At 40.6% G+C, this 24,938-nt stretch overlaps 1 protein-coding gene across 4 annotated transcripts in view; it reads right to left on the bottom strand.

Moving 5' to 3' along the window:
* The window catches only part of gria4b (glutamate receptor, ionotropic, AMPA 4b), a 164,422-nt gene that overhangs the window by 13,557 nt on the left and 125,927 nt on the right, over positions 1–24,938 (bottom strand). For all 4 annotated transcript variants that reach the window (XM_082549401.1, XM_082549399.1, XM_082549400.1 and 1 more), the window contains 3 exons: positions 24,221–24,427; positions 18,695–19,068; positions 1,153–1,351 (listed from right to left, as the gene is read on the bottom strand). In XM_082549401.1, coding sequence (XP_082405527.1) covers positions 1,153–1,351; positions 18,695–19,068; positions 24,221–24,427 — 780 coding nt within the window. The remainder of the gene's footprint in view (positions 1–1,152; positions 1,352–18,694; positions 19,069–24,220; positions 24,428–24,938) is intronic.

The following is a 24,938-nucleotide window of genomic DNA, read 5'->3' as shown; positions in this document are numbered from 1 at the left end:
TTGCTATTTCAACCGTTAATCAAAACTTTTATCAACAGTCTAATTGGTAACTTGGTATTCCCCCGGATAAGCTGGAGGAGGTGGCTGGGGAGAGGGAGGGAGGTCTGGGCCTCTTTGCTTAGGCTGCTGCCCCCGCGACCCGGCCCCGGACAAAGCGGATGAGGATGGATGGATGGATGGATAATTGGTAACTATACTATCCAGCTCTTTAGTTATAATTTTAACCAGCTAGGTCTTTAATTTTCTTTGCAATCTAATTGAAATTCTAACAGCACCTTTATTTAATAATTTATTAGACAATACATATTTATATTTTAGTTTACCATCTCAAATATTAATCTAATATAGTTATGGGTGTGAATACTTTTTTACAGAATTTTAGCTATAAATTTCAAGTACAAGCCACATAGTCAATTATTTACAATTCTAGTTTATTATTTCATCCGTTCATCCAAAATTGGAAAACTAAAAAAGCTTGTTTACTTTCAGCCAACATTTTGAACTGCTCGCTGAGCAGCTGAAAGGCAACTAATACCTTTAAATGCTGTCATACTTTTTTTCATTTATGAAAACTTAATTTTAAATGTCTTTATTTTATTTCCAATTTCAGTCTTATTTCTAATGCTTTAACCAACTTATGGGGTGGCTGCAGCTCAGGAGGTGGAGCAGGTCATCTGCTAATCGGAAGGTTGGTGGTTCCCTGGCTCCCCCTAGTCTGCATGGGCAAGATATTAACCCCAATTTGCTCTCCGATGCATCCATCGGAGTGTGAATGTATGTGAATGTTAGTGTGCACTTAAAAGCATAGAAGACAGTATTTGTGTGAACGTGTTTTATAGAGCGCTTTGAGTACTCTGGGAGAGTAGAAAAGTCCATTTACTTTCAACTTTTCTACTCAAACAAGTTTGGGTCTACTCAGTCATTACATTGACTGTAATTTCAGTTCCCAAGCTTGTCTTCCTAGCAGAAATACCTCCTGGTTGGGAATCACTGGAGTAACATACCTTGAGAAGGTATAATAGGGACTAGAAGAAAACAATATTTTGATGAGTCTTTGCTTTTGAGCGTGTGTGAGTGTCAAAGATTGTAGGCCTTCACAGGGTCCCATACCTGTCTGAAAGTAGGTCACTAACTCTGGTAACACCAACTCACCCTGAAGAACTCTTTGGTTGAGCCAGAGTCTAATGTGCCATAGGCAATGTCGGTCTGTTTGGCCAGATCCTCTGCACTCTCAATGGGAGAAACCATCCTCTCCACAGTGAGAAAGGCGGCCAGGTTGGCCGTGTAGGACGAGATGATGATGAGAGTGAAGAACCACCACACTCCTCCTACGATTCGTCCCGATAACGATCTTAAAGATAGAAAGGAGGGAGGACGAAGAATAGCGCAGGAACAGATTGGATGGATTATGGCGAGGACGGGCAGGATGAAAATAAGAGGGAAGGAAAGTTGCAAGAAAGTAGAGCAGGAGAATGATAATTGGAGGTCAAATTAGGATAAAAAAAGGGAAAAGAGTGAGATAAAAAGACAGAAGACAGTCAGTGGTATAACAATAGTGAAAGATTAGACAGAATGAGATATGAGTAAAGCATGGAACCAACAATGCTAATGTAATACCACAAGGTGGAGCTCTGACAACACTCAAAGCTGCCAGAGCTTTATTTACCTCTCATTAATGCCTCACAAAAAATACAAAATAAAAAATCCCACATGCTTCTGTTGACCAGCTTTGATAAAGAGAAAGGTACAGGCTACTTTTGTCCCTTCTTACCCAACCCCTCTTTTTGTTTACTGGCAGGATGAGAAGAGCTGCAGGTCCCCCGGCCGGCATAGCGGCGGCAGCACTGCTCTTTTCTTGTTTTTTCACTCGGGGCAGACAGATAGCTCGCTGCTCAGGAGCAGCGGAAGGTCGTAAGGAGAATCTTAAACCATAAATGCTGCATTGAGGAGAACAAACAAGATCTCCCCTCGGTGCAAATCAAACAGCAGCGGATACAAAACCCTCAGGCCTCCGTGTCAGATGGAGAGAGAGAGAGATGGGGATATGAGGAAGGGAGGAGACAGGCATCTGCAACAGTCAGTGTGTTCTTGGCTGGTATTTCACTGTGTCTTATTGCGATCTGGCTATATTCCATTGCTCCCAATACACAAAAGCCACAGTATACAAATAGATAGCATCCTTTCCCTCGACTGACTCCACATACTGTAGGCACCTAATGAAAAACCCTCTTCTAATGTTCCCTTATGGCCCGTCTGAAAGAAGCGTGACTATCAGCACTGCTAAGAAACCTTCTGAACAAACACTTTGTGCTTCTACTCGACGAGTTCTGCAGAGCCGTCACCCCGACCAAAGAATCACTGAGGAAACCTCCATTTTCTCAGTCTGAACGGATGAAAGTGCCTGTAGCAGCTAAGGCAGCTTCCAATTGAGAAGTGCTGCAGTGGAGCATGTCTCCTCCACACACACACACACATACACACAGAGGAGTCTTTGCCCATGAAATAGACTTATTGACGTATTAGCTCTGGATTTGAATACAAATGACTTCCGTCTCTTCGTCTCCTCTCTCCTTGGGAGTATATTTGAGCACGGAGTATTTAACTGTAAAATAACGCCTTAAGAGGTGGAGGGCGTGCATGAAGATGCATCGGTGAGTCCTATCCTCTCATGTCTATCGTCTCCTTTTATTTTCTTTCCCCAGCCGCTAAAATCCCTTCGTTCCCTGTGTCAGAGCCTCTCCATTTTCCCCGTCCTTGCTTTATTTATATAGAATCAGCAGTGGATTGTGGGAGAGTAATAATGGGAGCAGAGGAGAGTCTCTTTGCCATCCCTTCCGACTGTCTGTGCTGTGTGTTTGCTGGCTGATACCGCTGACTTTGATCCACTGTGACACACTGCTGTGTCTTGATGGGCCTGCAGTAAACAGAGGGAGTGGGGGAGTGGGGTGAGAAAAGCCCTGCGCTGGGAGTCTGGGTAATTTTCAGGTCACGTTAGCGCTTCCGGTGGTTTCGTTTTTGCTCTATTGTCCTTTAAGCGATGCTAGAATCCAGGTGACACATTAAAAATTATATAGAAGCGTTTCAAAATAAGCACTCTCACCTTCCCATCACCTCTAATAAGATGCGTGATGCAGTTTACACAAGTGTTCATTTTTACTCCATATTTTGATTTGTGGGCTCCACGTAATTCATAGATCAAAATAATTCGGATTAACTGTGTAAAACATCAGTTGTAACTCCTCCTATTTTATGATAACTGCCTTCTGATTGGTTCACCCTAGTAAACCACAAGTGGGCGGGTATATCCTCTTTCTCTGACATCATGCAGAATCAAGAGTTGAAAATCATGCATTTTTTTTCATATGGATTTCTCTAACCTCATTTTTCACTGCTTACCACACTATATGGACAGAATTACTGTGGGGCATCTCACAGGTGTATCAAATCAGACACTAGCCATGCCTTAACAAACCTTTCTGAAAGAATGAGTCCTAAATAGATCAAGAAGTCGAGCGTGGTGCTGTAATAAATTGCTCCCCTCGTGACAGACCACGTAACATCATAGAGCGGGGTCTCGGAGTCCCGAAAAAGTGTCTAAAAGTCACCAACACTGCTCACTCACTAACTCCACCCTTCCAAATCTCCACTGTCATTAACATCAGCATAAATACTGTGCACCGAGAGCTTCATGGCATGAATTTCCACATGTGAATTTCCAGATTTTTAGGTGGACACCAGATGAAAAGTCACTACTAACCACTCTATTTCTTGCGTGCATTGTTTTTGTTTTAGTTAATACTAATTCATTTATTCGTAGCAGCCTTATTTACATGGCATTTATTGCAGCACATCCCAGTTTCCGATATAAATCAAAATATCATGTTTGTAGTATTTGTCAACAACTAACCTCAGTAATTTACTCCAGCAGCTGAGCAATGTTGATGTTAAACACCACACAAACAATATTAAATAGTGCTGCTGTTTGGGACCATTTCCTGCAGTGGATTAATATTAAATTTGGTGCCCTGAGTGTTTACAGTAACAGGACAGCGTATGTGAGAAAATGAACTGTAATGTCCGTGTTTATCATCATAATGAAGGAACCTAGTGCGATGGTGTGGCTCATTGATTTGTTTTTAATAGTTATTGGACACCAGCGCCTGCTTTACTCGGTTGGTTGAGTGTCCCAGTCCAATTTATAATGGTTTACAGACCTTTGCACCATCTGCATGTGAATTAGTTTGTGTATACAGGAGCTTCTGTACATACAAGGCAAATAAAAAGCCAGAAAACTGAAACCTTGTCAAATTAACTTCCTCAGGAATTGAGATTAATGAAAAAGGCCAAAAGCGCTATACTGTTTGCAGTTAGTGAAAGAAGAGTGTGTTCATTACAAGGGAAGGTTGCAAAGAAGGAAAAGTGCTTGAAAAACCTTGGAGAGAACTTGACTGTAATGATGTATGAGTTCGGTGGAGGAAACAAGAAAGCTAGATGAGGGAAGTATTAGAAAAAGAAAGCAGAGACAAAAAAGAAATTGGCTCCAGTGTTGAAGCAAAGAGTGTCTGGCAAGCCCTGGATATAAAGAATACTAAAAGAGAACAATCTCAACAATTTTAGATTAAGTTTTAGTTTTTACAATTTATGTAACGAATCTTCATATTGATGAACATCGAAAATCTAAGATCAAGTTACAAATTTACCCCAGAAAGCACCCCTCTTTCATATTCACCCCGAAAATCGAGTACTGTGTGTTTTTCTCAATCCCACTGACTGTAATTTCAAATAATCTAAATCTCACGAAGCATGCGAATGCTTCAAGACATCAAGAATACATCTGATGAAATCCTGTGGTTGTAAAAAGAAGAAGAAGAAGAAGGTGACTTGAGTTTAAATATTTTAGACACTGTAGCTTCAAAGGGCCGTTGGAACAAGCAGCATATAGAATAAACTGTACTGAGTCTGTCACTCTCCGTGGAACAACTTTCATTTTCTCAATCTAAAGCCACAGAATGAGACGTTTGAAGGGGAAAATGAGATCGTGGCGCTTAAGTAAAAAAAATGCAAAGATAATAAAAGCAACATGAAAGCAAAGCAAATCTCTTATCAGGATTAGATATGGTACGTTCTCTGTTACTATCACTGACCATCTGATGCATTACCCACTTTGCTCTTTTACCTCCTTTGATGTGGGGAAAAATAAGATGAAAAACTTCTGTCAGATTTGATGTGTGATTTGAGGATTTCTGCAGCATGTGTGGTTAAGAGGAAGAAACAGAAGAGGAGGTGAAGTAAAAGCTGTGGAGGGATGGGGACAGTTGTGACCTTGAGCAAAGCCTAAATAAATGGGGAGGTGCTAGTTTGCTCCCAGGGTGACACCTGGAGGTGAGATCATGGTACTTGACTTATTCGTAGCAGACAAATTGTCACTCTTGTGCTCTGTCTCTGCTCCCATGTTCTGTCCTCGGCTAAATCTCTAACATAATTTTGCAAAATAAAATCTCGTCACTAATTAACGCCAGGTCATATTACCTGTACTGCAGAGGCTCACAGCCCTATTGCTCATCCTTTGCAGGTGACGAATGTACTGAAGGCTATGCTCCTAACTAATACAGGCCTGAAATGCTCCAAAAATACATCTGGGCCAGCTGTGGCTCAGGGGATAGAGAGGGTCATGTAGTAGCTACTGGATCGATCCCGAGCTCCTCTAGTCTGCATGTCAAAGTGACCTCAGGTAAGATATTCAACTCCAAACGATGCCCACCATGCATGCATCACAGTATGCAACAACAGCTGCGGCAGGGTTTCTATCTCTACAAGTAGCTAGAAATGAACCACTACTGCTACTTGAATGCAACATGTAGTTAGATATCTAGGAAGGAGCATGTCAGGTTACGGCTTAAGTTACAGCACAGGGTTCTTAAAGGTTAGTGGTTACACCTGCAGTGTAGTAGAGCTCATACTTTAGCCTCTGGGAACTGTGGAATATCTCGGCTTCCAGTATAACCAGGATATCTTACTATCTGGGTTTAGGCTTTACCAGTCATTGTTTATGAATGTTAATTATTTTTAAAACCTAAATTGTCATAACAGCCAGTGAACCTCAGTGAAAACAACCGTTCTTTTGCTCTCCAAATGGACTGTTTATGCGAACAAAGCCTGCTCAGATAGGCAACAAATCAACTTTAGATGAAACCGGTACATCTCTCTTGCAGACACCTTAATATTCAGGTGCAGGACTCTGTTTCTAGACACTAACAATTAATTAACACTGATAGCATAAGCATAACACTTCCAACACATTTTTCTAATTAAAAGCCTCCCTGAGAGTGGGTATCATGTTTGAATCACTCCAAGCCAACTGCTAGACTAAAATATATAAATTATTTATACTAGTATAAAGTGGAAAAAAGAGCGCATCATTACACACACACACACACACACACACACACACACACACACACACACACACACACACACACACGCACGCACGCACACGCATCCATAATAAGGCTATAAAATGCTTTACTACTCAGTTTCAGCACTGTTATATTTGAGCGCTTTCTTACTACAAGCCTCATTTACCCACATGTCAGGCGAAAACCTGGAGTTCAGTATCACCCCCAAGCAAACTTCAACATGCAGTTTGGAAGAGCCAGGTATGGAGCCACTAAACAGTAGACTTAGTAGATGATTAGCAGATGACCCACTCTACCTAACTGAGCCACAGCTAGTCTAAAAGTGAAAGATATTTGAAGAAATATGACCAAAACAAGCAGCTGCAGATAATTAGCAGATAAAACCAGATGTAAAATATCAGAATAGTAAAGGAAAGATTAAAAACAGTTGAACTCGTCACTAAAATATAAAATGAAATATATAAAAATAACAGAAATTTGTAGGAAATGCAAACCTAACAAACTGTTTACATTAACTAAACTATCACGTAGTACAGATAACAAAGGGTCCATGTTTTAATTGTAAATTAATCCTCTGGCATTTCTGATCTGCTCTCATTAAGATGGTGATGTGCTGCCACACGTAACTAAGATATTACAAACCTTCAGCATTATCTCCTGGGGAAATATAATCTGTGGGATTTTAAATACCCGACACTGGATCGCTCTGTGATGTCAACCTTGAAGAAAGCCTGGTCGTATCGCAGGTGGATGTTTTGTTTTCTGTTTGTCATTTTAAATGCCATATATGAAATCTTACACCTGTCTAGCTGTAAAAAAGAATACATATATTGTGGTTTATATCACCTACTTAGTTGTATAGACTCTATGGATATTAGGAGCTATTAAATCATTTTAATGATGCCTTTACAACCTTCTTAAATCGCTGTCTTTTCTCAAATATTTGCTTTTGTCCTGAGACACTTTTTAATCTCATGAGGCTTTTAAAATGTATTGAACTACAACCATCTGAAGAGGATTAAAATTCCACTTTAGCTGAATTTTAGTACCAGAAAGGTCATGAGGAAAAGAAATTGAAGCATTTGGTGAAAAAAATGATCTCAAAAGGAAACCATTAAGCTCCAAATCTGTATCCAAAGTTCAAAACATACTTTAATTGTGCGGGGGTTAGCATAGTCGACTCACACCTAACCTTGTCAGTTTGATCTGTGATTATTAAACTGGCTACAGGTGTGGCTGTCTGTGTCTATGTAAACTGGTGACCAATCTAGGTGCACTTCCAGTCTGACACAGGCTGCTTTAGCTCACCTCCCTTTAAAGCCACAGTCTCTTTAATGGAAAACAGTGGATGGAGACCACAACACGATTACAATTATGTGAAATAATGTGTGAAATGAACTTTCACTCTGGCTGCTTCAAAGAAGGCGACCAGGTCTGCAGCCAGGCGCCGCCTTCAAAAACAACAATAAGATGGACTCAGATGGGGATTGAATGGGGTCAAGTTGTTTCAATTACATGCAATTTGTTTGTGATAATACAGGTATTAACTGTGATAAGTTGCATCTACATGCACAGAAATTCCCATTAAACAGGAATTGACATTAAGTATTTACATTCAGAGTCCAGCTTATCTCAGACATTCCTCCACAAATAGAAACATTGTTGCTGCATTGTTGCTTTTGCTGCATTTAACCTAAAATGACAAAGTCACACAGCAACCTTTTATATAGAAATGGAAGCATAACACAACCAAGTTGTCAACCAGTTGAGTCATCTATTTTAAAGAGTGTGCCGCAGACAAGTTGAGCTCATTAGCACAGACTGACTCTGATTTATTGCAAACTGTCTGTTTATAGATGAGATTGCAGTTATTTGCCTGTCTGTCTGAGAGTGATTGCAGTCTGTAAAAGCTGGATTGCAATTGTTTGGAGACAGGCTGCCTCCCACAAGGCAAACTTTGCAATCACCTTTCAATCAAAACTTTGTTCTGACAGCAAAATAATAAATAAAAATCAGTGCAATCACCTAGTTACCAATATTATTTCCTAGTGAGGAGGTTGCCATCCTATTCTTACTTGACTTCCTTCTGATTGGCTGCCCCTCAAAAGTCAGGTAAATGAGGCTTCTGTGGTCACATCCAGAGCTCTGTGTGTGGAATAACCACATTAGGATATCAGCTTCCCCCCAAAGTATTTCAGTCTGAAGCCTGAACTTTCGGCTCACAGATGATGTCTAATTATTTAAAACTTGAGCAATATTTAATATAAACTCCCACCATTGTAACAGTATATACATTACAGAATGTAAGAAAGAGCACAATAGCCCCCCTTTAAGGAAACAAATGCACATTTTAATTGTAACTGGACAGGTTTTTACCAAAATATCAAAGCGGGAAACATTAATACCATTTTACCTTGAAGCTAAAGATGACGACTACACAGATGCACATGCAGCATCCAGCATAGCCCAAAATTGGCTAAATTAGTGCAACAAATCAACCTCATAGACGGATAAGCACTGCTGACAGGAGCAATAAGCAATGCAGCAAAACAGCACTGTGTTAGCTAGATAACAAAGCTAATTGGTATTGAACTAATAGAATAATGAAAATCTTGGATATAGACCACTTGAAAGTCAGATTTTTCCCCTTTTTCAAACACAGCTTCTGCTTCTGGCCTAAATTCACAACTCAAATTAAAAGTTACGCCTCATCTATAGCCATCAGGAAATCTGCCATCAGTATGCACGCAGTCTGAGCTAATCAGGACTAATCAAGCCAATCACAGCATTCTCATTAGCTCGCCGGTGATTCGGCAATGATGACTCAGCAGAAGAGATAGAGATAATCCATCTGAAGCAATGACACAGAAGTGACTGCAAACACCTGGAACAATTACACCGGAGATGCAGACGGCTGCCTGGATGTTTATATTGACATTTTATGAGTTGCGATGTGACATCCTGCATTCTCAAGAGGAAGCACCAAAATAACTGCAGTTCTATCCAAGTGGGATTTGCAGTCAATTAAAACCACTATCATGTCGCCATTTCGTTTAAGCTCCCTTCTTCTCCTGTTTCCACAGAGACATTACCATTGGAGACCAGGATATTAATCACTGAATTAATTATTACGGGCTGCCTCGAGGGAGCAGAAGGGGGTATTAACCCTTATTAAGAGAGGAAGAGCGAGAAAGAGGAAGACATTCAGTGCCATTTCAACTTCTGCCTTTCGTGGAGGAGCTGCGCCATGAATCAAACTGTCGACACTAACAGTAGGTGGATTACATCCAAGAGTCACAGCTAAAAATACCACATGTAAGGTAAAAGCCAAGACCACCACGCTGGATGGACACATACAAGTCATGGGCTTTGGGTGTAGTCGTTAATCTGTTAGCCATTCAAGCATAAAATAAAAGGCACCTAACTCGAGGGGTGAACCAAAGTTGTGACTACACATAACAGACAATTTGACAAGGCACTATCTTTAAGCACTTTGTCTACAGCCTGTGGCAAAAAAAACACATATTTCGTTCCCATTTGTTTAGCTGAATCTATACAAAATGTCAAAAGTAAAAGTTTGAATGGCATAAAGCTATGAGCAGAAAATATGGCATATCTCAGCACTGTGTGCTGTGTGTCCTTTAAAAAAAATTGAGGAAACTGGACAAGTGGAGGAAGGAAAAATTAGATGAACAGTATGTGAAGGTCTTTAAGAAGTAGCTCAAACAGCCACCTCCTCCAGTTCCTCTGGTGGGATACCACTGAATTCCCAACAGCTGACCTCGTAGGTGCCCAAAAGGTATCTTGGTCTGGTGCCCAAACCCCCTGAACAGGCAGCTCTACTCTGAATCCCTCCCAGCCTCTTTTTCTCCTTCTCCTTTTATGTCATCTTTACCTCTTAAGGAAAGTAAAAAAAAAACCAACCCCAAAAACAAGCAGAACTTTGTAAAGGGTTAAACATGGGGATGCTTCCCTTGCAAGTTATCTAGCTTATCTAATTGGCTTGAAAGGTTATGGTAAGACGACTTGGAGAAATGATGGCTCCTAAATCGGCACATTACTTTGTGATAACCATTAGTCTGAGTGCTTTTAGCAAGTCTTGCTACTAATTGAGTGGACGTTGTAACTTTAATATAAGGATTTATTAGTAAGTATCCATCAGTTTTTGTCAATTAATTAAGCAAAATTACATGTTTTAAGTTTCCTGTTCTTTCTCAGTGGGTTTTATTAGTTGATGGCTATTTGTGCTGGTAAAATATCCAACTTTAAATGAGAAATAAACATGCTGAGAGCCTAATGCAGTTTTGGTCTCTGCTTTGCATTAGATGTGAATGTGGTAGTTTTTGTAGGGTGTTTTTTTTATTAGTCAAGAATATATGTAAATATATGAGTTATTAGAACTAAATAAAGAAATAATATGAGTTATTAATGTTTCTTCACAAGAAGTCTGTGTCCTAAGTGAAATTCTAGCCTGTGATGTGCCCAATCTGTCTCGGGTGACTTTTAAGCTAGCAAACGTGACATTTGGCAGTGCCCTCATTGTTTTGACACACTAAACAAAGCAAATGACTAGACTACATGCTTGGCTGCCACACTACACAAGACAGCACACCTAACTACCCACTCCAAACACGCTAAATGTCAGGATTCTCTCACATCTCAAAACTTGCTATCGCTCACTCGCTCTTTTGACGTGTCACTCCCAAAGCTTTCCCCTCTTCCTAAACAACCAAATGCCACGTGCTGGGATATCTTTTTTTGATTGGTCGACATGTTACATTTTTCCACCAACAAGAATGTCATGTTTTTTTTCTTGTTTTTTGGGAGGTTGTTTTCCTCGCAAGCACCACTGTCATCCCAGGTTGGCTAAGTAATCGCTAACCTTGATCCTGCTGCTGGGGTTCCTTCAGATCTTTGTAACAGATGAGTCCACCATTGGCAGCATCAGCTTTGTTTTTACTGTTTGGTTCTGCACTAAACGGGGTGATAGTATTCAGGAAAGAGCATCTTGTATATTTTTGAAAATCCAAACTCTGGTTTTACATGGCCTATCAACAGAGATGGGCAGTAACGCGTTACTTGTAACGCGTTACTGTAATCTGATTACTTTGTTCAAGTAACGAGTAAAGTAAGGGATTACTATTGCAAAATCGGTAATTAGATTACCGTTACTTTCCCGTAGGAACGCTGCGTTACTGCGTTACTAAAACCGTGATTTTTTTTGCGAGAATGTCTCATGACAGTGACGTAAGCAAGTGCGACGTTGGTGACAGCAGCTGTGTGCAGATCAACAATGGATAATATATCGAGTGCGGGAGAGAGTATGAGCGTGCAGCGTTTAAAGTGTGGAAGTACTGACCTTACTTTGAGTTTGATTCCATAAAAAGTGACAAAAACATTAGCGTCCATCGTGCGTGGGAAGAAAACTTATTTTTACAGCGAAAAAAACCCCTAAACTTCCGAGCAAGCACCGAGTAGCTACGACGTGATGGGAAACTCACAGAGACACTCGCGCGGATTCTTCAACTGACCGCAGCACACCTGCACCAGGGTAACCCTCCGCCTACCCTGCTCCTGCTTTACAGGTGAAAATAGAGCAAAAGGACCGCTGAGTCTTTGACTTTATTTATTTTCTGCTGTGTTTTACTTGCATCTGTTTGAAAGAGTGAGTGAAAACACAAAAAATATTTTATTTTATGTGCTGGAATGTGTAGAAAATAGGTTTAAATGTTAAACTAATTTATTCAAGTCAGAGAATGTTGCATATAATTAAATGTTTTGCTTGATGCATAAAGTTAAAAGATTAAAACTGATAAAACAAGTTAAAAAAAGAGACTTTTCCATTTGATTACATTTTGTATGATGGATTATGTAGAAAAAGTAGAATTGGGCTGAAAGATCTATCACTTTATCACCTCTTCAGGTTGTAAATCGTGTTTTTAAAAAGTAACTAAGTAACTAAGTAACTAAGTAATTAATTACTTTTGAAAATAAGTAATCAGTAAAGTAACGGGATTACTTTTTTGGGGGAGTAATCAGTAATTAGTTACTATTACTTTTTTCAAGTAACTTGACCAACACTGCCTATCAACACAATTGAAAAACTAGTATATAGTTTTTCTTGTTGCTATGTCATCCTAAATTGGTCATGTGATTTGGACACACCGGTGCATCCGTTGCCCCCAAATGGTTAAAATCAGTCTATATAGATGTCTACAACACAAGGCACAAAATTATATTACACGAACAAGTAGGCGATGTACATCCATCTTTTATATACAGTCTGTTGTCTAGCTTATTTATTTGCTCAACAAATAGGCGAATATAGTGATTTGGGACATTACTTGAGCTAATTAAGCCTTATGAATGTGAACAATGTCACAGCTGGGTTCACCAGGTTCAAATGACCCATTTATGGCAATTGCATTCATTTGTATGTGTGAAAATCATTTTCCAGTGGGGGGCCCAGTATCTGTCTCCCGTGTTGCTTGTATTGCTTTGGACAGAGCTGTGGGGTTTTCTCTAATGAAAACCGACACAATGTGACCCCCAGTCAATCAACGCGGATGTGACCAAAATTAACCTTTGCAAAACTTGCGCTGAACCGGCTACCCCAAACAGTTTGAAGCAACAAACACTGCAGATTAGGTCTACAGTTTATGGGGTTCTTATGTAATCTGGTCTGCAGTGAATGAACGTTTAGACTCTGCATGCAGACTGGATTTCCACCGCTCGGCCAGCTCCTGACTGCACGGCCCTCACTCGAAATTCATCCCACTTTCACCTTTGGCCTTGTCACTTCCTGTATGCCATATAATATCTTCTGTGTGACGGGATTTGCATGTCAGGAAAGGCTCCCGGGGTTTGGGATTCTGCGCTGATGGACTGGGAGAAACCCCCGTGGGACTGGCAGTGATGGGTGGAAATGCAACGAGAACACAGAGGGTTGAAATGCAGACTTTTCATTCTGATGTCAACATTGTTATGCAGCTCTAAAGTCCTTATCTGCAGTATGCAGGCGGAGATGTGGCAGACTGGAGTGGCTATGGCGGTGAGTGCGGGGTGGTCTGCACACATGTGAACAAAGCAATCGTACTCTTTAAATGAAGGTGCTTAATCAGAGTCACAGGCCCACTATAGCCTCCTCTATAGGTTGCTTACGTGACTGGGCCGGGCTATAATGTACCTCAGGATCCTCCATCTTGTTCTCCTCTGCTGTGGGGGAGGCTGAAAGATACAGGCTGGTTTGGTCCTCCTTCCATCTCCTAAAATCTTACTAACTCTATTACACTATAAGATCCATAAGGGCTTAAAAGAGATAAAAGAAGTGTTAACTGAAGAACTTAAAATAACTATAGGAGCAGTAGCTTAAAATAACCAATCTGCTGGAACTTTAAGCATGACAAAGCCTTTCAAACTGCAAAGAAAGGCTTTACAGAAAATGAGAAACCACTAAGAATTATGGGCCTTGGCAGCATATAAGCTTAAGAATGCCAGGGTGTGCTGACAGAGAGGAAGCCTGATCTTTGATTGGGGAAAAAACAAAGATCTCCAGTTCTCTACCCTTCCAAAGTACACCATGCATACTGGACACCAATTGGCTGGTAGAAAGCCTCAGGGAGGCTGGGTTTCGGGGGTCTCGTAATTTGGACAAAGGGAAGAGAAGACACAGACACGTAATGAAACACGCAGGCTTTCGGACAGCTGCTTCAAAAACAGAAACGCGGTTGCTAATGTAACCGGAGCTCAAATGCACAAACACAAGTGCAAAGTCACAACTGTCGGCGCTTGACAGACACCAAGACAGCCTAATTCCCGTACAAGCAGACAACACAGCGTATGCGAGTCAGGCAGTGAAGAACAATAAGGCTGGGGAAGAGAGAGAGACGGAGGAAATCAATACTCGCTGAGACTTTCTCTGTCCCACACAAACACACCACAAACAAAGACACACAAACAAGCAAGAGTGATTTCACTGTGCACACACAGCATGAGGAGCACATACTGCATACAGTGCAATTAACACAGTTCATCCTTAACCCCTCTATATTATTCTTACCAACTATATCGCCATGCAAACTACCTCCGATATACAGGATATTCTGTGCAGTTACTTACATAATGCAAATACGCTACAGTTATTTAATAGGGTACAACTTATTGTGAGCGGCAGATGAAAACCTCAAAATTATAACTTTTGTAGAAACCACAGAAAAAGTTTTCCTTTAAAGAAAATAGTTCATTATTTTGGGAAGCTTGCTTTTCTTTTTTTTGCCAGCTCGAGAGACGCGTGTCAACCTGACATCTTGTGAGGTAAGTAAGCAGCTTATCTTCTTTTTCTCCAAACAAAAAGACTGGAAACAAATGGAACAATTAACATTGTCTGAGGCATAATGGCCAAATAAATGGATGCCAACAAAATGTACTTAAGTCAGTCTAATTGTTTTCTAAATCTTGCTAATTAAAATATATACCTTTTTTAGCCAAGCTCTGTGAATGGAATGAAATCCATCCACATGTGTTGGCCTGGACAGATTATAATTTAAGAGGCCCCTCAGGCACTCATCCCATAGAGGACCAAAATACCCAGACTGAAAGAAAAAAAAAGATGTTGACTTTTTTCATCATTTTGTGCCTCTTTTTCTTTGTGTGTTTAATTTGAGTCATATTGCAAATTCTTGTCATTTTTGCTCCTTGTGGCCATTATTTTGCTCAAAATTTTGGTCTCTTTTGTATTTCTTTGTTGCCATTTTTCATTTCCATCTCCACTTCTTTTCATTTCATTTTGTGTGTTCTTCCGGGAAATGGATAGTGTTTCTGGGATGAGATCAGAAGCCCCTGGGCTCGTGCCCAGCAGGCACATTAATCTGTCTATAACTATTGGATAAAATTTTGTGCAGACTTTCATATATCCAAAGTCATAAGAGAGCCAAGGACATGATCTCCAGTCTTCCACTAGTTTCAGGAACTTTTATTGGTGTTTCTGAGAAAGTGAATACTGCTCCTGGAGTCTGCTCTCCACTGTTATAGTTTTCCTAAGAAAAGACTTATGTTATCTAAACTTTGTTCATATTAATAAACTCACCTCAACACGATTTTGATTTTGTGTTTTTCTTCGTATACAGTGGGGGCAATAATTATATGATATATTATTGTCGTAGTTCCATTTTAACAGAGACACACAGACTATAAAACAAAACCCCAACACCCTCATGGGAAGAAAGGTAGTGGAGCAGCCCAATCACAGGAATTAATATTAATCTTGTTAATGATCTGAAGGCAGTGAGGACCACAGTCGCTAATAAGTTATAAGCAGCAGAAGGCACACAAACAAGCCCGTCTTAAGTTAGAATCTACGTGATTCTGAGACGGGCTGGTGAAAGTACTGTGATCAGATGAAACCAAACTCAGGCTCTTTAGTATCAACTTGAGTTGCCGTGATCGGAGGAAGAGAAATGCTGAGTATGACCCAAAGAACACCATCCCCACAGTCAAGCACAGAGGAGGAGACATTTAGCTTTGGGGCTGTTTTTCTATTAATGGTAAAGGACAACTTTAGTTATTATGATTTGGCACTGTATAAATAAAACTGAACTGAATTGGACGGGGCCATGCACTGTATAATCTTGGACAATAACCTCCTTTTCTCTGCCATAACACTGAAGATGACCTAAAAACCTAAAAACCTACCACCAAGGCAATAAATGAGTGTCTAAAGAAGAAGTGGCCTAGCTGTTCTCCAGACCTCAATCCTATAGAAAATCTGTGGAGGGAGCTGAAACTTCAAGTTGCCAAGCAGCAGCCAAGAAACCGGAAGGATTTAGAAAGCTTCCGTAAAAGAGGAGTAGGCCATGAATCCCTCCTGAAATGTGTGCAAACCTGGTGACCAACTACACGAAATTTCTTACCGCCAACAAAAGCTTCTCCGTGAAAAGTCTTTTTTCTGGATTTTTGTTTGAAATTGTCTCTCTCCAGTAAAATGAAACTACCTTAAAAAATCAGCAGAGGACCAAATAATTATTTGCCCCATTGTAGCTATAACCTCTGAAGTCCAACAGTTTCTGTGGTAGCGTCTCTGTTAGGCTGTTCGAGGCATCTGCAACAAATCCATCCTTCAGAAAATTAGTCATGCTATTGTGTTTGGTCCTCCCTCTGGGTCTTATAGGAAACTGTGTCTTTTAAAGGCTGCAAAACCAGACGCACCGTTTCCCCACATACTACCGTCCTGTGTGAGGCAGACAGCCTACTCTGTCCCTACTCTGTATATTTATCACATTTGTTTGCGTAGTTGCACATGTCAGATGGTTTCAGACATTTTTCTCTTACTTCTGGGCATTTATGTTTTCAATCAAATGTCTTAACAACTTAAATTTAGTCTAGACATCTATCACTCCCTCAGGATGAACTGTAATAAGTTTTCTGAATTACTTTTGCCCAATATTTTGGTTTATGACCAAAAGCCACTGAAACTAATGATATTCCCCATAAGCTGCACACGCTCACAGAGCTGCTGGCCCGACAGACTCTTGTTCTTGTTTAAACCTTATACAAACAAAGACATAAACACAACTGCTATTGTTTATGCCGCTAGGCACAGTCACTGTGTGCCGTTTCGTTAAGTACTTAGTGGACAAACAAACTGCTTTTCATCAAGACAGAGTTACAAACCCCACAAAGGACGATAATTCATGAACTTTATGGATGTTGGTAGGTGTTAATTTGAACTCTTAGACTAGAAGTTAACAGTGGTTTACACTCACCAGCAACTTCATTGGGTATATCTGTTTAACTGCTCGTTATCATAAATATATAATTCCTGCGTTCCTTTCTTGTAAGGAACGCAGGAAAGAATCTCTGAATGCACAGCGCATTAAAACTGGAAGCAGATGGGCTACAGCAGCAGAAGGTCGCAGCTGCCATCTAAGAACAAGAAACTGAGGCTAGAATTTGCATTTAGTTTCAGATGCTACCGAACACAACATTATGTTCATTTGGTCAATTACCGTTCTAGTTAGAGTAAAATAGACAATCAAACCAGGTATATTTTATATTTTGGCATAAACAACATGAAAGCACATATCCCTCCTGCCTAGTTCGGGCTGCTGGTGGTGTAATGGTGTGGCCAATATATTCTTGGCACACTTCGGGGCCGTCAGTACCAACTGAGCATTGTTTAAACACCACAGCCTACCTGAGTATTGTTGTTGACCATGCCTACTGCTTTATGACCACAGTGTACCATTCTTCTGATGGCTGTTTCCAGCCAAATAATGTGCCAGTGTCAGTGAACTCATTGTACTCAAACGGCCTCCACAGTCAACAGATCTCAATTCACTAAGGCACCTTTGGGATTCTCATCATGTGTTGTAGAGCTCAAAAATCTGCAGTAACTTTGTGATGCTACTACGTCAACATGGACCAAAATATTTGGGGAATATTTCCGGCACCTTGCTGAATCTGTGCTACGAAGACTTAAAGCTGAAGGCAAACTGGGATCCAGGATGTGCCTAATAAAATGGGCAGTGAGTGTGTATCAAGAAAAGGAGGCAAAAATAAATTCTTCCCAAAAGGTTGAACTATTTCCTTAAGATCATTTTTATGTTCCTTAGTAACACAAAACAACATTATTTAATCATTTGTGCTGACAAACTATCTGGACTTGTTTTTTAAAAGTACTAAATGATGAGGTTTTCATATCCATGACATAAATATTTACATAGTATAGAAGTAAATAAAGATTTTATTTTAAAAAAAAGAAAAAATCACGCTCATGCCAACTATCATTTCCAAATCATGTTCCATCCTGTTTAATACACACGCCCACACTTTTAAAATGAGCTACATTTGAAAAAGACTGACTGCTGTTCTTCAGCGGCAGCGATGTGTTAAACGTGATTAAAAACACGAGGCCCGAACAACATATTAATGTGTTCTTTCCCCCCCCTTCGTCTGTCACAGACTACTGCTCGTCACGGCAGGGTGTCGAGACTCGTTCGGTTTTCATTTGTGTCAATCAAACATGTTTGAATTAATGATGACGGTCCTAACTGGATTGACAGGCGAGGGATTTAAGTACGCTACGCTCACACAGAGTCATCTGTACAGTACGATCATCCACGCTCACACAGACCCAATCCAATCTGACGTGAAGGCACATTGTGATTATAATTGGCCTAGAGGTTGTGTAATGTGCCTGTATCCTGAGTAAAAAAAAATAATGTACTGTAGAGTTTGGAGCAAACAAAATACTTGTAAAAATTGACGAGATGCTGTCTTACCTGGGGGAGATGTCACAGCCCTGCTGCATGAAGGCGCCCAGGGAGAACCAGAGGGAGTTGAAGATGCCAAACTCATTGGGGGGCTGGTCGCTTGGCGGACCGTCGGTGCCCTCTTCGGGCTCCTCGGTGTGCCATTCGTACGGGCTGAAGCGGCTGACCAGGAAGAGCACCACGCTCACGCCGATATAGGCAAACACGATGCACATCCAGATCTCGTAGGCCAACGGGTCCAGGAAGGAGAACACCCCTGGTTTCGATTTTTGGGGCTTTTTGATCATGATGGAAATGCCCAGCGACATGAAGGGCTTGGAGAAATCAATCACCTCCTCCCGGACCAACGTGATGGTCAAAGGGGCCACAGCGATTTCCGCTTTCTGTAGGAGGCGAGATAAAGCGGAATTTGATTAGCCTCCCTGAACCCAAATGATGACAGATAAGCAAATGCAAAAGATGGATCATCTTTCTGAGCCCGGCCATGCAACAATCAAACACCACTTAGTCACAGATGCATCCCAAAGGGCAATAGCTAGCCAACCCTCAGACAACAAAAAACAGTTTCTTCTTCCTACTCAGATGGTGTCATTCTTATTCATGACATTGTTCACGTAATGAATTTCTCCCTTGGCTGAACAAATCTCTGAGCGATCAAGTTGAAGATGGCAGCCGAACACATCTCGGAGTGATCAAGTTAAGACAGAGAGAGAAGGGAAAGAAATTGAAAAGGAAATTCTGAAATCCTCTCTAATGCTCAAAGGCTTAGCTCAAACTCCAGGGGAATGAGTAGGGAGGATAAAATAATATGTCAGAGAAATATGCTTACAGCACAGCAAGGCAAAAAAAGGGGAAACGGCCACCTCGGAGGTCTGCAGCTGTGGAAAAAGTGCATACCGACTTGCTGAAAATCCACAAACCAGATTACAGTTAGTGACTTAGCAACACTTGTGACCTTGTCTGCCCAGCAGGGAAGCAAAGGGCTTAATATCAGCAAGAATTTAAAGTTTTATTATGACCATCGCGCACTTAAGGAGGTAGGAAAGAAGAAAAGAGGGAGGGCGGAAAGAAAATGAAAGAGATTTAAGTTCTTTCATCCTCAGCAAAATGCACTAAGATGACAGCCTCAGGGCATTTAGTGTGCACTAAAATACAAGGCAGGGTTAAAAGGAGGCAGGGGCTTTTGTGGTAGAACGGATCTTTTCTGTTCAGAGCAGGGGGAGAAATGAATGGCCTCTAACCAATGCCTTAGAGGGAAGAAGTGCTGACACTTGGCATGTCCTCAGAAGTCACATGATAACAGTAGAATAAGCTGCCAGCTTTGCAAACACACATGATAGCTACAAAAAACCCAGTTTGTTTAGAAATCTATTAGAAAATAGTCTCACTTCCAGCTTAATTTATGACTTCACTAAAAACTTTACTAATGAATTCTGTGAACTTGTTGGCTCAAAGGCTACTGAATACATCACTATGTTCATTTGGTGGATTATGCTTCTAGTTAAGAGTAAAACAAAAAATAAAACCAGTTATATTTTAGGGTTTTTGATTAAGTTGCAGCTCTTGTCGGCAGAGATGGGAACAAAGGAATCATTTCACAGAGTCAACTGATCAGAAGCAGCATCTTGTTGTGTATCTGAGGTAAAATAGTATTTTACCATTTCCATATCAGTACTGGTGTGTGTTTTGAGCTACGAGCGCAGTTGGTGCCAAATGCATTGACCCATTTATTCTCATGGGAAATATCTGAAAAACCCAACTTGATTTGAAAAAAATAAAAGCCACAAATTCATTCAGCGAAATTACGCAATTAGTGTGAATGGTTGCATTAAGAATCGGTGAGTCTAAAGAATTTACTGAATGCAAAAAATATTTGCATGAATTTTATACGTCCAGTGTGTAAAGTCCTTAAGGCATAAACGAGTAACAATGAGGCATTAAGGTCTTAAGGTCAGCCGCTTCAGGGGGACAAGGAACTGCCTTCTGCTCACAGGTATAACAACCAGGAACAAAAAAGTTAAAGACAAAAGATTCATCGGAGTGAAAAGAAGGAACACAATGTTTGCTGACAAGTTGGTTATTTAGGATCCGTCCATCCAGTTTTCTCCCACTTATCCTTTTCAGGGTTGCAGGTGTGCTGGACACAATCCCGGCTGTCACAGGGTGAGGGATGGGGTAGGACAGAAACAACCAATCGCAATCCGTAGCTAGTTTAGAATCACCAGCTAGCCTAACATGCATGTCTTTGGACTGTGGGAGAAAGCCAGAGTATCTGGAGTGAGCCCACACAGGCACAGGGAGAAGCCACATCACTGTGCCACAAGGTATAAGCTTCCTGATTTAAACCTCCTGGTTCGTAGGGGGCTTTCTGTGGGGAGTTTGCACATTAAGCCTTTGCTTGGATGGGTTCTCTTTACCTACTCTGGCTTTCTCACACATGTATCTCTGTACTTGTTAGATGAATTGGTTACTCTAAACTGGCCACAAGTTTGGTTGTGAGTGTGTGTTGTTGTCTGTCTCTCTGTGTTGGCCCAAAGGACTGGCAACCTCTCCATGGTGTATCATCACCTCTCAAGCCACGTGGGAGAAGCTCCAGCCTCCTTTGCAACCCCGAACTGGATAAGCGGTTAAGTAAATGAATGGATGGATAGTTAACAATGGCTGGTGGACAAAAGAGGAAGTCTTGGCCTGGATATCTGTTATCCACTATTCCAGATGTCCTAGCTACAACAGAAGCCCTGAAATGTTGGCCACCAGACCAGCGATAGGTTTCCAGATTGCTTTGTGAATGACAAGTCCTCAGTGTGCTCGATTCTCAGCCAGCTTTGCTCCTCACTTATGACAGCTGGTTCAAAAAAAAATACAAGATGCTTCAAATTCTTCAGTCAAAGCCTCAAAATGCAAACATATGGATGAATGACATCACATTGGCTGAAATTCTTTGTTGCAGTCTCACTGCAACAACTTTGACCTTAAAGTCATACTGCGATGCTAAAAATGCAGCTTTTACTTCTGGTTATGTTTCCACTGACGTAGTACACGAACACAATTTCTGTTGTGGGATTAAAAGGGTCCAAATGGCTCAAAATTGTGTGATGCCAGCTGTACTTGGCCAAAGCAGCACGTCGGCACTTAAATCTTCCTGTTAAGGGATTTACATTAAAGTAATGTCGCTCAGCATGTCTTCCCATCAAAGCAATTCTACTGGGCAGGCTGCGTTTCTGCTCTCAGTTAGTTAAAGAAATGAAAATAGCAGAGAACAGAGCTGCACTTTTTGTTCCTGCACTTTTGACCAACCTGGTTAGTCTTTACACCAAAAGTGCACTGTACTGCTTGATCAGTCCTGACACATCCCGAACTGTGCCTCTGCTTAGGCTCGCCGCAGTCGACTTCACAGTGAGTCACTGCAGCACCAAAGAGGCGCAGGCGAGAAAAATGCCACTTTGTGAAAATGCCACTTAACTCATCACAAAAAAAAAAAAGATTTGGTTTTTGACTGTACATTTTAAACAAAATGCTTTTGCTGCTCGTGAAAGTATCAAAAGGATCTTTTTTTGTTCTGGGAAAAATGAATTTTATAGCTCTTTCTCAGCAGATGAAGGGAAAATAATCATAGTGTCAGACAGAAAGTACAATATCACACATTTATTGAATAGAAAAGCATGAGTGAGACCTCAGCTGTACTTATGTCCTTTTTATCTTCACTTGTTATTGGTTTCTATATGTTTCCTCCTAGTGAAATGTGTTTTTCGCCTTAAAAACATTCAAGTAAAAAACCACAAGCAGGCCCTGAAATTGCTCTATCACTCCTCATGCACATCCTTGCATCTTTTTTGATCCCACATCAAGGTGAGCAGCAGAAAGACACCTCGTTCTCAAATCAAATGTCCTCAGAGATTCTTTAACAAGCTCCACACCTGTGTTTCTCCTCCAAAAGCTCTGCTCTAATGCTCCCCTAATTCCCCTCATCCTGCTAGCATTAACAACACCAGACTGTTCGCGATTTCATTTCATATGGGCTTAATTATGGCCACAACAAACAGAAACAGTGCTTCAGACGGAGCTCTCTGCAGGTCAAGAAAAACCGCTCCTGTAGGAAAAGCTTCTGCAAAGGCAAAATTCTGCATGAAAAAGACATATAGAGCGTTTTATGATTTAAGGAATCTATTTAACCCTACGATAGACAGGTCTGTTATTTATCTTAGCTGGGCAGAAAATAAGCTTTTACATATAATCTCTCTGTTCCGTGTTTGCTAATCTGCTGTTAATTTACCCTTTGTTGATGCCGTTTGATGTTAACCCTTTATCACACAAGTATCATACAGGCTGCCTGGACTTATTTTATACGTTCGTCTGTAAAATTGTCTTCTCTTGTTTCTAGAACAAACGGTAATGGAACTAGAGTAATTTAAAGAGCCCGTGTAAAATGGCCAGGCAGTTAAAAAGGGACTTAATATAAAAGCACTTTCTGGATTGTGTACTACTATTTTAAAGCTTTATGTTTGGGATTTGGTCATTTCAATATTAAAATTTTTGGAGCCAGAAGATTCAATATTTGGTGGAGAAGGTAAAATGGTCCAATATGGTGCTAATGTTAGCAAGCTGGGTTAGCAAGTTGCTTCCATAGACTGTACAGAAGCAGGTAGCTGCTAATTAGCACTAACATGTAAATATAGCAATGATAATAATGGCCTTTGACTGCTGTGGTCACAGACCTGGTTTCCATCCTCAGAGCGACCATTTCAAAGGCAACAAGATCGCAAATTCATGTGGCACAGCTGTTTTGGTTTCCGTGGTCTCCAACTACAGTTTTCCCTACTGTGACTGTAGCGTAAGGCGATACCTAGCAAACAGCTAACAGTAAGTAGAAGCTGACACACCCATTATTAATTGGGTGAGTTAAAAGAAAAAAATTTCTATTTGCTTAGTTGTAGCTCTAGAGATTTTTTTTAAAAATCAAATTAAAAAAATGCTTTTTAATGTACTAATATTAGCCATTTTAATATAGGAGTCTGCATGTATTGACGGTGTTGAATGCAGCCTCAAGGAGCTCCAGCCCTGGCAGTTACTGCATAATATGAACTTAATACATACTAGTAATACTAATATGAGCTTACAAAATTTAATTAGTTTAATTTATCAATATAATTTTTTTTTTATCATTCAGCCTTTAAAATATAGACTTTTTTCATGTCATACTCATCAAAGATTTACAACAGCAGCTTTAGTTTGTTTTATGTATCTTTTCTTTCATCGACTTTTGGTTTGAGGTTTAATGATGTAGATTTTGATCAATAATTTCAGTTTTCAGCTTTCAAGATCAGAGTCTTTTTCTCTCTCTCAGAAACCAAGCTTTTGTACAAATGTATTGTTAGTACAAAAAGATCTGGAGGAGGCACCATATTCTCTGTAAATACCATCTTGACTTCTATTGACAGCATAAAATTGAAGCTTCAGTGAAATGAGTCATAAAAAAACTTAAAAAAAAAACAAAGATAATTTCCGTCAAAAAAGATTGAAAACAAAAGTTCTTACCCCGTACACCAGCTCCCCGACCATGCCGTTCCAGATCTTCGTCTCTGGGTCCCTGGCGCCGTACTTTCCGTCAGGGACGATGGAGATCTTGTACTTGATGCCGATGTGTTTGGCGATCTCTGAAGCCAGATCCACGCAGTAACCCTCGTACTGGTCGTTGCCCTCATACATCTCCCAGTTCTTCTTAAGCATCACGTAGGGTCCCTCCTACACAAGGGACCATAACCAGTGAACCAAACCATCAGACAGACAGACACGCAGACATGAGGGTTTGTGCAGTGACACACAAATAGAGAGCACTGAACTGTAGCTCATCAATACCATGATGGATTAAGGTACTTGTGGAGCAACGGCTTGATGAGGTGCCTGTTTGGTTTGCATATAGGGCATGCAGATGATAAAACGCACAATTCTTACTGATTAAATTTTGGAGGTAGTAACAAATCCTAGAAACACTGAAATGGCAGAGACAGACTGCTGAATGTTAACAATGCATTCTTATAAGTATTGACAGAAGAATCTGATTTTCAGGCCTGACGACAAATGAAACAAACAAACAAGAGGAGCCTACGACTAGATACTTCCACAAACGTGGATAATTTCCTCCACACCATGCATGAATTGAATCCTGGATCCAGAAGGATCTGAATCCGGATTACTCTCATGATCTCTCCTAATTTTCTCAATTTCAGCTTAATACACTTATTATACACAAGAT

Source organism: Aulonocara stuartgranti (assembly GCF_965226115.1).
Source record: "Aulonocara stuartgranti genome assembly, chromosome: 10".
NCBI lineage: Eukaryota > Metazoa > Chordata > Actinopteri > Cichliformes > Cichlidae > Aulonocara > Aulonocara stuartgranti.
This window is presented reverse-complemented; position numbering and strand designations above follow the sequence as displayed.